General features: G+C 37.5%; 1 protein-coding gene and 1 pseudogene across 2 annotated transcripts; one reads left to right on the top strand and one right to left on the bottom strand.

Moving 5' to 3' along the window:
- Window positions 1-10: 10 nt before the first annotated feature.
- On the bottom strand, window positions 11-3,201 carry LOC117633695 (FT-interacting protein 1). 2 transcript variants are annotated; one of them, XM_034367404.1, is made up of 2 exons: window positions 2,948-3,201; window positions 11-2,853 (listed from the first exon to the last, which is right to left on the bottom strand). In XM_034367404.1, exon 2 carries the CDS (start codon window positions 2,683-2,685, stop codon window positions 298-300), a length of 2,388 nt encoding a protein of 795 aa, XP_034223295.1. In that variant the 5' UTR covers window positions 2,686-2,853; window positions 2,948-3,201; the 3' UTR covers window positions 11-297. The 2 variants fall into 2 exon arrangements, with proteins under 2 accessions (XP_034223295.1, XP_034223296.1); XM_034367405.1 differs by having other exon boundaries at window positions 2,959-3,201.
- Window positions 3,202-9,714: 6,513 nt separating this feature from the next.
- Window positions 9,715-10,983, top strand: LOC117633694 (annotated as a pseudogene).
- Window positions 10,984-14,489: the final 3,506 nt, after the last annotated feature.

Raw genomic sequence — 14,489 nt, 5'->3', positions numbered from 1 at the left:
AGTTAGTTTCTTGTGAATATTTCTTGGCATGTTACATTGGTGCAAATTAAAACCGCAAATTTACATCTAGATTTTTTTTTGGTTGGCTACGCAGAACTGGAAATCCTGAAGATGGCAACACAGGATAAATTTTGCCTTATTTTCAGGGAATTTAATTTCTAAACACAGATGTTACAGAACAATCAAATCAAATGATAAATACTAGAAAGCCATGTTACTCAAATAGATAGAAAGAGTCCGGATGTAGGAATTAGCATGCTCTATTATTTGGTTATCTACCCCCCTTGTATATGATTCTCAGAGCATGCTATCGGCACGAGATGGCAGCCTTCGGAAGAAATTGCTTGGTACTGAAGGTAGCTTGCTTCGGAATCTAGGATGCCTTAGCCAAACCATCCCAGCAACCAGAGCAATCAACTTAAAAGGTGTCACATAGAGCACCACAGCAGCAATAAGACACAAAAATACAAACAAGCTACTTGCTCTTGGATCTCTCCAACTGAGCACAGCCTGGAACCTCTCCCCCTGAGTTGCAATGTCTCCAACCACTGTCTGAATTCTTCCTGCCACGCTCCGTAGTCTGTCGTATCTCATCCGCACCACATCTTGAGCCTTCGAAGTAGGGAAGGTGTCAAACTCTTCATCCATTTCATCCGGGTGAACTGCCTCTGCCCATGAAAGTTTAGTGTCCATGTGAGGTGGATGCCTTGGACGGAAACGAAAATTCCATAATCCGATGAGAAACATATAGAGGAAGATAGTTGGCAGGATCAGTTCCGGGTAGCAGATAAGTAGGAAAAACAGGAAATGGACTAAAACTGTAGTGATTGGGTTTTTCCAGTGACGAACTTCGCCAAGCCACCTGCTCATGGAGATTAGGCCAGAGAATAGAGAGACAATTCTGAAAAAGTTAGCTTTGCTTCTTCTCATGCTCCACATGTGGGAATCTACATCTAGCATGTACTCCACAACCTCTTTCCTTAGTTGTGGTTCAGCTCTGCCAAGTCTCACAGCCACAATGTTCATTGCCTGATATCTCAAACTGTCTAACTGGTTTACAGTGAATGGATGCAGATAATGCATTTTTGGCAGTAAGGGGTGGCCATAGAGGTAAATTATATTAGCTAGTGAGAGACAGGTAAATCTTACTGCTAATTGGAGTTCCCCCATCTTTTTTAATCCGCTTGGTTGTAGAACAAGAAGGGGATAAGAGTTTGTGTAAATCCGATCCATTTCCAGGGTTGATAGCCGGATTCTTACCTTGCCAATTCTTGAATCATTTTTACCTCCACTGCCAGAAGTTGGTTTCTCATTTCCACCGAGGTGGCAGTTGTCAAAAACTCCCAATGTGATCACCGTGCAAGGGTCGTAGACCTCCCATGTATATTGTTCATTCCACTTGGGATTGAAGCTTTCAATGATTGTTCTGGTCCTCACCCATTTCTGCCCATACTTGGCTACACAGTAAGCATCTGTTGTTGCTTTACCATCCTTGTTCTTCATTGGAAGAAGCCCTTGAGCGCTTAAGATCCCGACTTCAAGAATCCCAATTGGCTGCTTCCATAGCTCCCTAGCAGTAGGCCTCACATCGCTTATGTACAAGGTCGATTCATCTAGTACGTGGTAAGCACCCTCAAGACAGACTCTGAGATGGACCCTGGTTGAAAACTTGAGTTCATGCCTCTTGTCTCCCTCCAGCGCACCGAAACCAAATTTTTCGAGGTTGAACCAACGAGAATGGACTGCCCTGTGATCCAAGCGCCTTTCAAAGATGGTCAGGGGAAGGCTTATTTTTCCCACCTTTTCATCTTTTGCGGCACTCACTTTATTTTCAACTGTAAGTACAAGATGTTCTTCAAAAGGTTCTGCTGCTACAAACATCAAATCTTCGTTCCACATGGGATTGGCTGTCCTTGTTGGACATATCTTTGTTTTAAGTGTTTGATTTCCAACATGAGCCTTGACATAAGCTTGTGGTGGTTGGCTTCTATCATGTGGCTGCACATCCTGAGCTTCAATGACATTAACTCTGAGATACCACAGCTTTGGTGAGACATAAACCTTGGACCGAATGCTGAAAACTCCCTCTCCATGAACTGAAGCAGCATCTGAGTGCCAGGCTTCTGGGAAAGCTTCATCAGCCTGTGTACCCATCCAAACTGCAAGCATAACCTCTCCTCTAACCTTAGTATCGCCTTGCCGGTCTTCTAATCTATACCATTGAGGTGCCAAAGGACTATCTGGTGGAACTCTAGTTGGCACTTCATTCATGTCAAACACCACCTTCCCCACATAGTCATCTCTTGCCACCATCGCTTTGTCTTTGACATAAACTTCAAGTATGGAAGCTTGAATCTTCTCTTTTGAAAAAGCGAACACTTGGTTCCATTCAGGGTTTGTTTTCTTCTCAAAATGCTGTGTTTTGCCCTTATAGTTCCCCAGCTTCACTCCTACATATGGATCACAGACTCCTGTCACAGGGTTTGTTGGAAGATCTTTGGCTTTTACAACTCTGACATACAGATAAAACATCTGCTCAACAAGGTCATAAGTGCTTGTAGCTCTTTCGCTGCTAATCCACCCTCCCCCACCGCGTATTCCTCCATATGGCCAGCGTTCCCCAAGATGGGGTTTCGTGTCCTTCAATTTGTAGTCCTCTTGGTTAGGTGCTGCTTGTGACTTCATTGGTCCAAGACTAAATGCTTCTCTTCTGGAAATGAAACGTCTGCTGTAATATATTCGGTAGCAGCAACGTTTTCAACAAGTCTTCTGTTCCCCTCTTGTATCTTGCTTAGTTGGAATATGATTGGAGCGGTGGTTAAGTATCCTTCAGAGCTCCAGAAGCTCTAGCCCCTGAAAAAAGTTTTTACATCAGTAATAATTATGGCAGGTATGCTGCAAAAGATGAACTCTATTATTCAAATATAGATTTTGAGGTTCCTCTCGCCTTTAACATACAAGAAACACTTCAATGCCAAGGATTGCTGCCTCAGAAAGAAATTCCCAACCTTGAAAATGCACTTTTACCGGCTTTATTGTTGTGATTATGAGGAACTTGAGATCTTTGAGATTAGACAGGAGGTTCTGATTCTTAAGGCTTAAGGTACAGTGCTCTGAGTTCTGTTTCTCTGGTTTTAAGAGCCACCCACTACAATCAAGTTAGATAAGATAATCCTTCATTTTTTGGGCATCTGCCACCTCCACTACCAGTTTGGCGTTGCCTTTTTGGCTGCTGTCATTGAATTAAAAAGGAATTTGTTATATTTGAAGGCATGATTTGATTGAGAATAACTGATGCATGGAGCCAGGAAGTGTGAGTGAAGGTATTTACTATTTCTTTATGCATTAATTTTTGTAATGGACCAAGTAATGCCACTCAAAAACTGTAAAGAAAAACAAGAGGGTTGATTAGTTGTCCAAAATTCCATATTTCTGGAAAGAGATATAGATGCCCTACTTGAGTGGACAAAGATTGTCTTTTAGACTTCAAAGTTCAAAACGTAGTGACAGTGCAACTTCACTTTCCTAGATTCTTTCCCCTTTTTTTTTTTTTTTTTTGGGTTCTTTTATAAAATTGTCAAACTTCATAAGGAACAACCCAGATTTCCCTTTACCTTCCTTGTTTTGAAGATTTCAGCATTCATGACCAGGGCATTCTTGTAGGTTTATTCAAAGTGCATCACTTGGACTGTTGTGGCAGTTCTCTTCTTCTTCCTGCAAAGCTAAGACAAAGCAAAGCAAAGCAAGAGGAAAAAAAAAAAAAAAAAGCAAAAAAGAAAAAAAAGAAAAAGAAAATTAAAGAGCTAAAGCAGTTGTGGTGGGCTTAAAAGAAGCGCAAAAGCATTGCAGAAAGAAAGCTTAAGGGCAAGTCACCTTGCACACAAAGATGCCTTTGCCCATTATTCTCTTCTTTTATTCTCTTTAATAAATGTATAAATCTCTGACTGAGAATGTTACTTTTCTTCCGTTGATTAAACAGAAATTTCAGGGACCCTTCTCAGTTCGTTTGCAAAACATGTTACATGCAACGGGTGTATGCACACAACATCATTCTCATAATAACCACGTCCCATGATCAAAAGAGACCGGTTTTTGTGAGAAATATGTTATATACAAGAATTATTTCTTGGTTAGGTTAGGTCTGGAGATAACATAATTTATCTAAACAGGGGCGGAGCCTCACGTTGGCCACGGTGGTATCCCGGTATAGCGAAGTTTTTCTCCTATTTTTGCCCTCAATGTAATAAATTTATATCGTTGTCCCCAAGAGAAATAAAGCTAGCTCCACCACTGCAGCTAAGACACTTTGTTATTAACTTGAAGCATATTGTGCTGAACCACTAATGCTTTGTTCAGAAGAGTCTGAGCAATACCTTCATCTTCTGCTGCTTTTTGTTTTTCCTTAAAAAAGAAAAAGAACGGTGAAAGGTTCGATGGAGGTTTTCTTTTCCCGTAAAGATAGACTGCTAGAAGATATAAAGAGGCCACTTTTAACTGGCAACATAAGTCTGCAGCACTTGTTGCCATCACGAAGTCATGATTTGTCCTTCATGAATCTTTGGTAGCTAGAAAAGAATTAGCTATCTGCTCAACTTATAATAAAGTGTTCTATTAGTACCATATCATATCTATAATCAAGCGTTTCATTACTTTAATGTTAGAAAATTTGCAAAATAAAGAATAATAACCTCCTTTCGTTTGAAAAAAAAATGAACACTTTCCGCACTTTCAATAGAACACTTTATTTAGTTTATGTGGTCGCAAAATGTACTTGAGTCGGGTTTTGCACCAATAACCCTAGGAGTAATTCTTGGGTGAGACTGCGGCATAGGGTGGTCCTATGCTAGAATTTTTCTAGCACTAGAAAGTGGCTTGGACAGTGAGTTATAGCATATCTGGCCTCAGGCTGACCATGAAAAAATAAAAATGTAGCATTTATCGAACTTCTAAGGTTTAGGGGTCAACAATCATAATAAAAGCAAACATGTATAGATCACCAACTTCAACTCACAGAAACAAAGAAATAAAATTCTCTGCTTGATTGCCCAACAATCATAGGAACCAATTTAAAAGTTGAAAAAGCTTAAAAATGCAGTCATGCCTGCAAAGAATATAGCTTTAACCAAACAAAGTATGGCAATAGGAAATCATTTTGATCCAAACCCATAATGCCAAAGAATCCAAACCGGAAAGTTTTCTTCTCTAACCAAAGAATTGGATTGAAAGTTTGACGACATTGAGCAAAACTAAGAAAAATTGGGTGTGAAAAAGACATAAGCCCAACTGAGCCCAAATTGGCCGAATGTTGATGGGTGTATTGAGGGGTTCGATCTGGCCATAATAATAGCTCTGTAATTGATTTGAGAGCTATTAACGACTCTCTCAGTACAGTCTCTCTGCTCACTTGAGAACTCGAAGTTAGGCCCATGTGCTCTTGCAACTATTAACTTGTTTGTACAGATTGAATAGAATTCAACATGGTTATATGAATCACTTTAGATGTAATTAGGAATATAAACCCCGATCTTAAGTAATTAAACAAGATTTTTTGAGATTTTAATAGAAAGTATACATTGACTTATTGAGGTATCAATATTAGTATATAAACTGTATCTTACACTAAACCGGATTTTTACATTTTGACTTGTTGGGAATTTGATTTTCTAGTATTTTCAATTCAATCCAAATGGGGGTACTTCTATATTTACATTGTAAATTTAAGTAAATGGAGTGATTTAAAAATAAATTAAAGTAAAAAAACAAGATATTTACTTAAATGTTTGGGATGAAAATAAGGCAATAAAGCAATGGGTAAGCCGTCTAGGCCTGTGGGTAAACCAGCAAGATCCGGAAAGCTCACTCAATCTCGGCCAGATGTGCAGGCCCGGGCTGATCCCTTTGAACCCAGAAAAATAAAAATAAAAACCCATAAAAGCCTAGCTTGAATTGAAAAATTTCCGTTTGGGCCATATGATCCCTACTTGGAACTATTAACTTGTTCTTTCATATAAAATGACATATTGTTGATTTGTTATGTTGTGACTTTGTGAGAGTAGTAAATTATTTTAGGCTGAAAACAAAAGATAAGGGCCATTTGGTAATGTTTTTAGAGCCCATTTCTCGTTTGCATTTCCTGTTTTTGGGCTAATGATCGTTTTCGTTTTCCCTCACAAAATGTTTTCTGAAAACAAATCCAACTTTGTGAACAAAAGTTGAAAACGATAAAATGTTGTTTTCAATTTCAACGTTTTTGTTTTCTGAAGATACGAAAATTCATTTTGTCCTTATCTCGCTTTCTCTAATCAACTGAGGAGCACCATTGTAGAAACCATCTCCTCTGATCCGAATCCATCGTCATCAACAGCCACTACTGACCTTGAGTTTAGACTGGTCTACCCATTCCAGTCAATCGTGCCGGCACTGCCAGCACCTGATTGATGCAAGAAAACTACTAAATAGAGAAACCAAGAAGAGAGAAAAATGAATGTTTTTATTTTTTATTTTATACAGAGAGTAGGGACAGATACAATACATCAAGGTGGGATCTGGGAAGAAAGAAGAAAAGAGAAAGGAGAGAAGAGAGAAGAGGAAGAAAGAAAAAAAGAAAGAAATGGGCCTAGGAAGGAAGAAGAAAAGAGAGGATGAGAAGAGGAAGAAAAAAAAGGCAAAGAAACGGGCCTTGGGGAAGGAAGAAGAAAAGAAAGGAGAGGAGGAAGAAAGGGAAAAAAAAAAAAAAAAAGGGGGCCTGGGAAGGAAGAAGAAAGATAAAGGAGAGAAGAGGAAGAAAGAAAGAAAAAGGAGAAAAAAGGAAAAAAAGAGAGAAAGAACATAGATAGGATAATTTTACCTTTAAAAAACATTAGAATTTTTTACTTTTTACATTATATATTTTTTATTGTTTATAATAATTTCAGCCCTTAAAAAAAAAAAAAAAATCCTATTTTTTGGGTTAAATTATATATTTTTCATTGTTATGTTGCCATACACGTTTTCACTGTTGTTTTATGAGACTGTATTCTAATTAAACTAATAGACATATTCTCAAACTCTGAAAATGCAAATTCGTTTTCTTGTTTTCATTCTTTGAAAATATTCTCAGAAAACATTCTTCAAAAACGTTACCAGACGGACCCTAAGGAAATAAAAGACAAAGAAAAATCAAGAGCTAAAAGAATTTTGGTTAATTAGCTTAAAAGAAATGCTTTTGCTTAAAAGAAATGCAAAAGCATTGCAGAAAGAAAGCTTTAAGTCATAAATCGCAGGCCACAGGATATATACCAAGGTTTCATATACCATATAATCAATTAAATTAGTTGAGATTTAGAGATATACAATTGGTGGTCCTTTTTTCTCGTTCGTTGTTCCTTTTCGCCGCCCGCGGAGGTCAACTTTGCTCGGAGGAAAGGAGAGTTCGTTGGATGAACACCAATGCCCCGATTGGATGTCTCTTGGCTCGCAGGGATTACTCTTTCAATCTCTCAACAAAATCGAAAGTTAAATTAGGTTGCCAGAAACTAGCGGGCTCGGTTGGAGCCCTTTTTCCTCGATACCTCTTGACTCTGATTCGTGGTGATTGCGTTGGCGTGCCACTATTGGGTATGAGACCAGCCCAATAGACCTGGTATGGAAAAGTGTTGTGATGAACTTTGGTGAGTTTCGCGCGTCTTTTTCTAGACTTCTTCTCAAGCCATTGTGTTCCAAGGGGGGTACTGGCATGGATTGATTCTTTTCTATGCCTCAACTAAGAGGACTTCAATATTCTTTCATTCGCGTATATCAACCTATCAAGGGTGAGAGATACCTGGGCAGGCAAAGGGAAGAGACCAAGATCGTGGTTAGTAAGACCCTGTTTGGGTTTCAACAACCAGTTTCAATATTTAAGTCGTCCTTGGGCTGGATTATTAATAGTTAATTCGGGCCCAATGATATGGTTCAACCTCCTGTTCCTTCTATTGTCACTATTCTATTCGGATCCCAGATTTCTTTTCAGGCCTGAACGTTGGTTCTTTGAATTTTCTATAAGGACGAAGGCGGGAATTCGATTTTATATTAAATGATCCGTGGTTCGTTCTTAAGTGATTAAATGGGATATTTTAAGATGATTCCTACCATTTTCAACCAGTCTGAGTGTGAATGAAAATAAAGAGCAGAACCTTCTTTAATTAATCCATCTAATCAATCTTCAAATTCAAATTACAAGTAGTAGGAAAAGAAGAAATTGGAGATTTCTCAATCTAGTTAGATGATTAATAAATTGAAATAGATCACTTTGAAAGAAAATCATACCATGAAGATGACAGAGCGACGAGAGAGATAAACACAGGAGTTGTCAACTGGTTATTTAGAAAGGAAGGCAGATTGTTATCTTGAGCTTTTTCAAGTTTTTGAGACGTTGCGTCTGGTTTTGGAGAGAGAGTCCTCTTCTTTTGAGGTGGAACCTCTTTATTTATAGACTAAGACATAACCCGTAATGATGGAAACTACGAAAAGACACTTGGCTTGTGGTTGAAAGTCAGCTGCTGGTTCGTTGGTCTTAACTGGTTCATAGAGGGAATGATGGAAGGCTTCTGGCAGGAACCGTTGGTTCTTTGCGAGGTCCTTTTGATTTGATCCCCTCGTAAATCTGGCTGGCAACTTGATCTTTCTCTAGTTTTGGTGGTTTATGTACGACTTGCTTTCTTGCTGGGCAAGAAGGAGGTCAAGTCATCATTAATGGTGATAATCCCCTTCAGTCCCTCACGAGGGCTTAGAAGACACGTTTATCTATTTTTATCTTTTAGTGCGAAATAAATCTATGGGCCTCCTAATTTTGGGCCTTTTCATTAGTTTCTTCCAAAAAGCCCATCAGAATGATGACCCTTTGTTTTTAAAGAAAAAGACAAGTGCTACTGGGCCCGGCTCTCTTTAAAAATATTCTTTCAGACCATTAGACCATTTACTAAAATTGGGTACAAACAACAATCAATTGAATGACAGCCCTCATTTTTGACTTGTTGAAGTTCTCAGCACAACATAAGCTGCAGCCAGCAAACCTAAAGTTTTATAGATTTGGCTCACTGTCTTGAGTGGATATATATATATATATATATATATATATATATATATATATATATATATTAGGCCCTCAGTTTTGGCACTCCACCTTTGGCCACTCAAATGGATTCCACATTTTTATTTTTCCAATTGTAGTTATATATAAGTGAATTATAGTAACATCATATGAGGATATTATGCTGAATTCAGCCTTTAGTAAATGAGAGAGACTCTATTAAATTGGCCATTCAAATCATGTTCTATTGGATTCCACATGTTTGAATGTACTTACAGATAATTTCGCCTCGTTTTGTTGGGGGAGCGATATTTTAGCATGTTTCCATTCATTTATCGTCAATTTATCGATAATTTTGCGATAATTTTGGTAGCGATATTTTCATTCAAATGGCAGCTGTAAATAGTCAACATATCGCGATATTATCGATATTTCCCAATTTTTGAACCACCGATATTTCCGAAACCCTCGATATTTAAGAACTTGAATGTACTACATGGGGCAAGGCATGGTACTTCTGTGATATCCATTAATGCCTCCTATAAGGCCTAGGCCACGTGACCAAACTCCAAAACCTTTCGTCAATATTATAACTTATCAGCACAATGCAATACCTATAAATATGCAACACTTCTTTGAATCACAATCACATTTCTCATCCAAAACCCAAAAAATGGACCTCAAGCTCTCAACCCTCCTCTGCTTAACCCTACTCTTCTCCACCATCCTAAACCCAGCTCTCTCAGAGCTCTGCAACCCGAAAGACAAGAAAGTCCTCCTACAAATCAAGAAAGCCTTCAACAATCCCTACATCTTGTCCTCATGGAAACCAAAGAGAGACTGCTGTGACTGGTACTCTGTCACCTGTGACTCCACCACAAACCGCGTCAACTCCTTCACCCTCTTCTCCGGCGGACTCTCCGGTCAAATCCCGCCTCAGGTCGGAGACTTGCCATATCTTGAACTCCTTCAGTTCCACAAGCAACCCAATCTCACTGGCCCAGTCCAACCCTCCATTGCAAAACTCAAGAGCCTCAAGTTACTGCGCCTCAGCTGGACCAACATCTCCGGCTCTGTCGCTGACTTCCTCAGCCAACTGAAGAACCTCACCTTTCTTGAACTCTCATTCAATAACCTCACAGGCTCCATCCCCAGCTCACTTTCTCAGCTTCCAAACCTAGAGGTTCTTCATCTAGACCGTAACAAGCTCACAGGTCTCTTCCAAATTTTCGTATAATTAATCTTGTGTCGATTTTCTGTTAACATCCATATTTAAAGCCTTGCTTGCTTACAGGTCCTATTCCAAAGTCATTCGGAGAATTCCATGGCAGTTTTTCAGCTCTCTATCTCTCCCACAACCAGCTCTCAGGCAAGATACCAACCTCATTAGCCAAACTGGACGTCAGCACCATAGACTTCTCCCGGAACAAGCTCGAAGGTGATGCATCCATGCTCTTCGGATTGAACAAGACAACCCAGATTGTGGATCTGTCGAGGAACTTGCTGGAATTTGATCTGTCAAAGGTGAAGTTTTCGAAGAGCTTGACTTCCTTGGATCTCAACCATAACAAGATCGCAGGCAGTATTCCGGTGGGGCTGACCCAAGGGGATTTGCAGTACCTGAACGTGAGCTACAACAGGTAAGTGTGGTCAGATTCCAGTGGGTGGGAAGTTGCAGAGCTTTGACTCCTCGACGTATTTCCATAACCGGTGCTTGTGCGGTGCTCCACTCCCAAGCTGCAAGTAATTCCCCCGGCTCCCCCGGCTATGGAAGATTAAATTTGGCCAGCAATTTCATTACCACTTTGCAGTTATATACTTCTGTTTGATAAAATAAGGGCTTCATGCAATAATCTATACTACTGCTAAACAGGCTACAGCTTTTTGTAACCTAGTAGTAAGGAATTAATAAGATTTGTTTGTGTGCCAACAAATCACTTGCTCAAAATGAAAATAGAGTAATTCTTGGGTGAGACCACGACATAGGGCAGCCCTATACTAGAATTTCAATGGCACTAGAATCTGGCTTGGACAGTGAGTTAAAGTACATGACATTGAATTTGCCAATTAGCTTTGGTATCTAGGGTTTAGACGTCAAAACTACATAATAAAGCAGACATAGATCACCAATAATTTCAACTCATAGAAACAAAGAAATAAAATTCTCCCAACAATCATTTGAAATGCAGTCATACATAGAACATAGCTTTAGCCAAGCGAAAGTAGAGCAACATGAATTGATTTTGACCCAAAGCCTAATGCCAAAGAATCCAAACCTGAAAGTTTTCTTCTCTAAGAATTGGATTGAAAGTTTGACGAATTGAGCAAAACTAAGAACACCAAAGATCTAGATTTGGCAAAGAGCGAAGAAAAACAAAGAAAAAATAATATTAACGAGAAGGGTTAATGCTTGTGAATGCAATTGTGCAAGCATGGGTTTGGCAGAGAGCCATTTGGCGCTACTCCATTAATTTCAAGTTTCTTAAGTCATTGGCCTCCACAAAAAGAAAAGGCCTTTTTTGTTGTTAATTTGTTATTTTCAATTTCCTTTTTAAAAAAAAAAAAAATATTTACGTAGACACGCATAAGCTTAAACTTTCATCCATACAATGCGATTGAATATAAAATTTCTTCCCACAAAGTAGAAACTAAATATCACTTGACTAAATAGTCAATGATTTACCTCCTCTTCTTTAGCTATCATTTTTTTTTTCCCCTTGTTCTTTTGGTTGAGAGGTAGACTGAAGCCGAAACAAGCAGAGAAACAAACTAACACAGCACAACCCTGCCTAGGCCATTCCTCCAATGCCATCATCAGCTCGAAGGACCACCAAAAAAAACAAAAAAACAAAAAAAACAAAAAACAAAAAAAAAAAACCCTTAGGCCCTGTTTGTTATCCTACTCAAAAAAGTAAATTCAAAAACTATGATTCTTTTTAAAAACATGAGTTTTCAAATAATGATTTTAAGATCTAAAAATTTGTTTGGTATTGAAATCCAAACTATTTTTAAGATCTAAAAAAACTGAAATTATAATATGAAAATCAGAAACCCTAGATTCCCAAATTGAAATTAACAAAGGAAAAGGAGAGAGAGAGAGAGAGAGAGAGAGAGAGAGAGAGAGAGAGAGAGAGAGAGAGAGAGAGAGAGAAATGGGAGCAGAAGGAGAGAGAGATGAGAGAGAGAAAGATGCAAGAGAGAGAGCATGGAGATAGGGAGGAGAGATAGAAAGAAAAAAAAGGGAGATTCACTATTATACCTAATATAGGGGCCCAAATTATAAAAATACCCTATATGAAATGGACTTTAGAAACACACCCAAAACGCATTTACAACATAACAAAGAGGGTTTTAACTTCTTATAAATTACAAAATTGCCATCAATTTCTTAAAACAAGTCCAACCCCAAAATCTCATAAAAATACCCAAAACACTTAATAGGGCATCAAAGTAATTTAATAATCAATATTAAATTCAATAAGGCTAGCTGTCATTTTTTGAATTTTTTTTGGGTTTGTTTATAGCAATTCAGTAGTGTAGGGTTTATTTATAATATTAGTGCTAAGAATGAGTATATCACTAAATATCTCAAAAAAAAAAAAAGGGGGTCTGTTGTAAAGTCAAGAATGTAGAGCCCAAAATGGTAGAGCCCACTACCTAATTAATTGAAGAGTAATGATGATGATTGCCAACAACTAGTAAAAAAAACCCTTTGCGCGACCAAATTTTGCGCGACGAAAAACTATTCGTCGCTCAAAGCCTCTTTGCGCGACAAAACTTGAAACTTCGTCGCTCAAAGTCTTGCGCGACCAAATTTTGCGCGACGAAAAATAATTCGTCGCGCAAAGTCACTTTGCGCGACAAACTTTTGCGCGACGACAATATATCGTCGCTCAAAGTCTTGCGCGACCAAATTTTGCGCGACGACAAATAATTCGTCGCTCAAAGTCACTTCGCGCGACAAACTTTTGCGCGACGACAATACATCGTCGCTCAAAGTCTTGCGCGACCAATTTTGCGCGACGAAAAATAATTCGTCGCTCAAAATCTTTATAAAAATAAATAAAATAAAAAAATTTATTTTTTAAAATCTTTGCATGATGTAATCCAAACATTTTGTCACCTAAACCAATTTATTTTTATTTTTTATTTTGTATGCATAACACTTAAGAAATTAAATGGTATATATATTTATTAAGTAGCTTTAAATTTATTATTTTAGATCGGATCGGATTTTTATTAGAAAAATATATTCTTGTTGTTTGGATTGGGTTTTTGTTAGCAAAAAATATATTTTAAATTGATGATCAAATTATTTCATTGTATTCATATCGGGTCAAGGAGTGTAGCAGTAAAAAATCATCAAAATCGAAGTTAAAATAACCGTTAAATCGTGATTTTTCTTTATAACCGTCGAAAAGTTTTGTCCCCTTACTTGATCTCTGAATGTTTATTTTTTCCGATTTTTGGCATATATGATCTCGAAGTATAAACAAACAAGTTTGATGGTTGGATCGTTGAAACTAGTTTTTTTGAATGCATATGCCATCAAAACAATATATTCACTAACAATTAAGAGTTTATTTATACTTTTGTTAAATATAACATAAGATTTTGTGGTATCCACTAGTGTAAATATTTTTAATTGAAGATCAAATTCAGTCATTGTATTCATATAGGGTCAAGGAGTGTAGCTGTAAAAAATCATCAAAATCGGAGTTAAAATAACCATTAAATCATGATTTTTCATTTATAACCATCGAAAAGTTTTGTCCCGTTACTTGATCAATAAATGTTTATTTTTTCCGATTTTTGGCGTATATGATCTCGAAGTATAAACAAACAAGTTTGACGGTTGGATCGTTGAAACTAGTTTCATAGAATGTGTATGCCATCAAAACAATATATTCACTAACAATTAAGAGTTTATTTATATTTTCGTTAAATATAACATAAGATTTTGTGGTATCCACTAGTGTAAATATTTTAAATTGAAGATCAAATTCAGTCATTGTATTCATATAAGGTCAAGGAGTGTACCTGTAAAAAATCATGAAAATCGGAGTTAAAATAACCGTTAAATCATGATTTTTCATTTATAACCGTCGAAAAGTTTTGTCCCGTTACTTGATCAATGAATGTTTTTTTTTTTTCCGATTTTTGGCGTATATGATCTCGAAGTATAAAAAAACAAGTTTGATGGTTGGATCGTTGAAACTAGTTTCGTAGAATGCGTATGCCATCAAAACAATATATTCACTAACAATTAAGAGTTTATTTATACTTTCATTAAATATAACATAAGATTTTGTGGTATCCACTAGTGTAAATATTTTAAATTGAAGATCAAATTCCGTCATTGTATTCATATAGGGTCAAGGAGTGTAGCTGTAAAAAATCATGAAAATCGGAGTTTAAATAACCGTTAAATCATGATTTT

This window comes from Prunus dulcis, chromosome 7 (genome assembly GCF_902201215.1).
Source record: "Prunus dulcis chromosome 7, ALMONDv2, whole genome shotgun sequence".
Lineage (NCBI taxonomy): Eukaryota > Viridiplantae > Streptophyta > Magnoliopsida > Rosales > Rosaceae > Prunus > Prunus dulcis.
The sequence above is the reverse complement of the archived record's forward strand: the minus strand, read 5'-3'. Positions and strand labels throughout refer to the sequence as shown.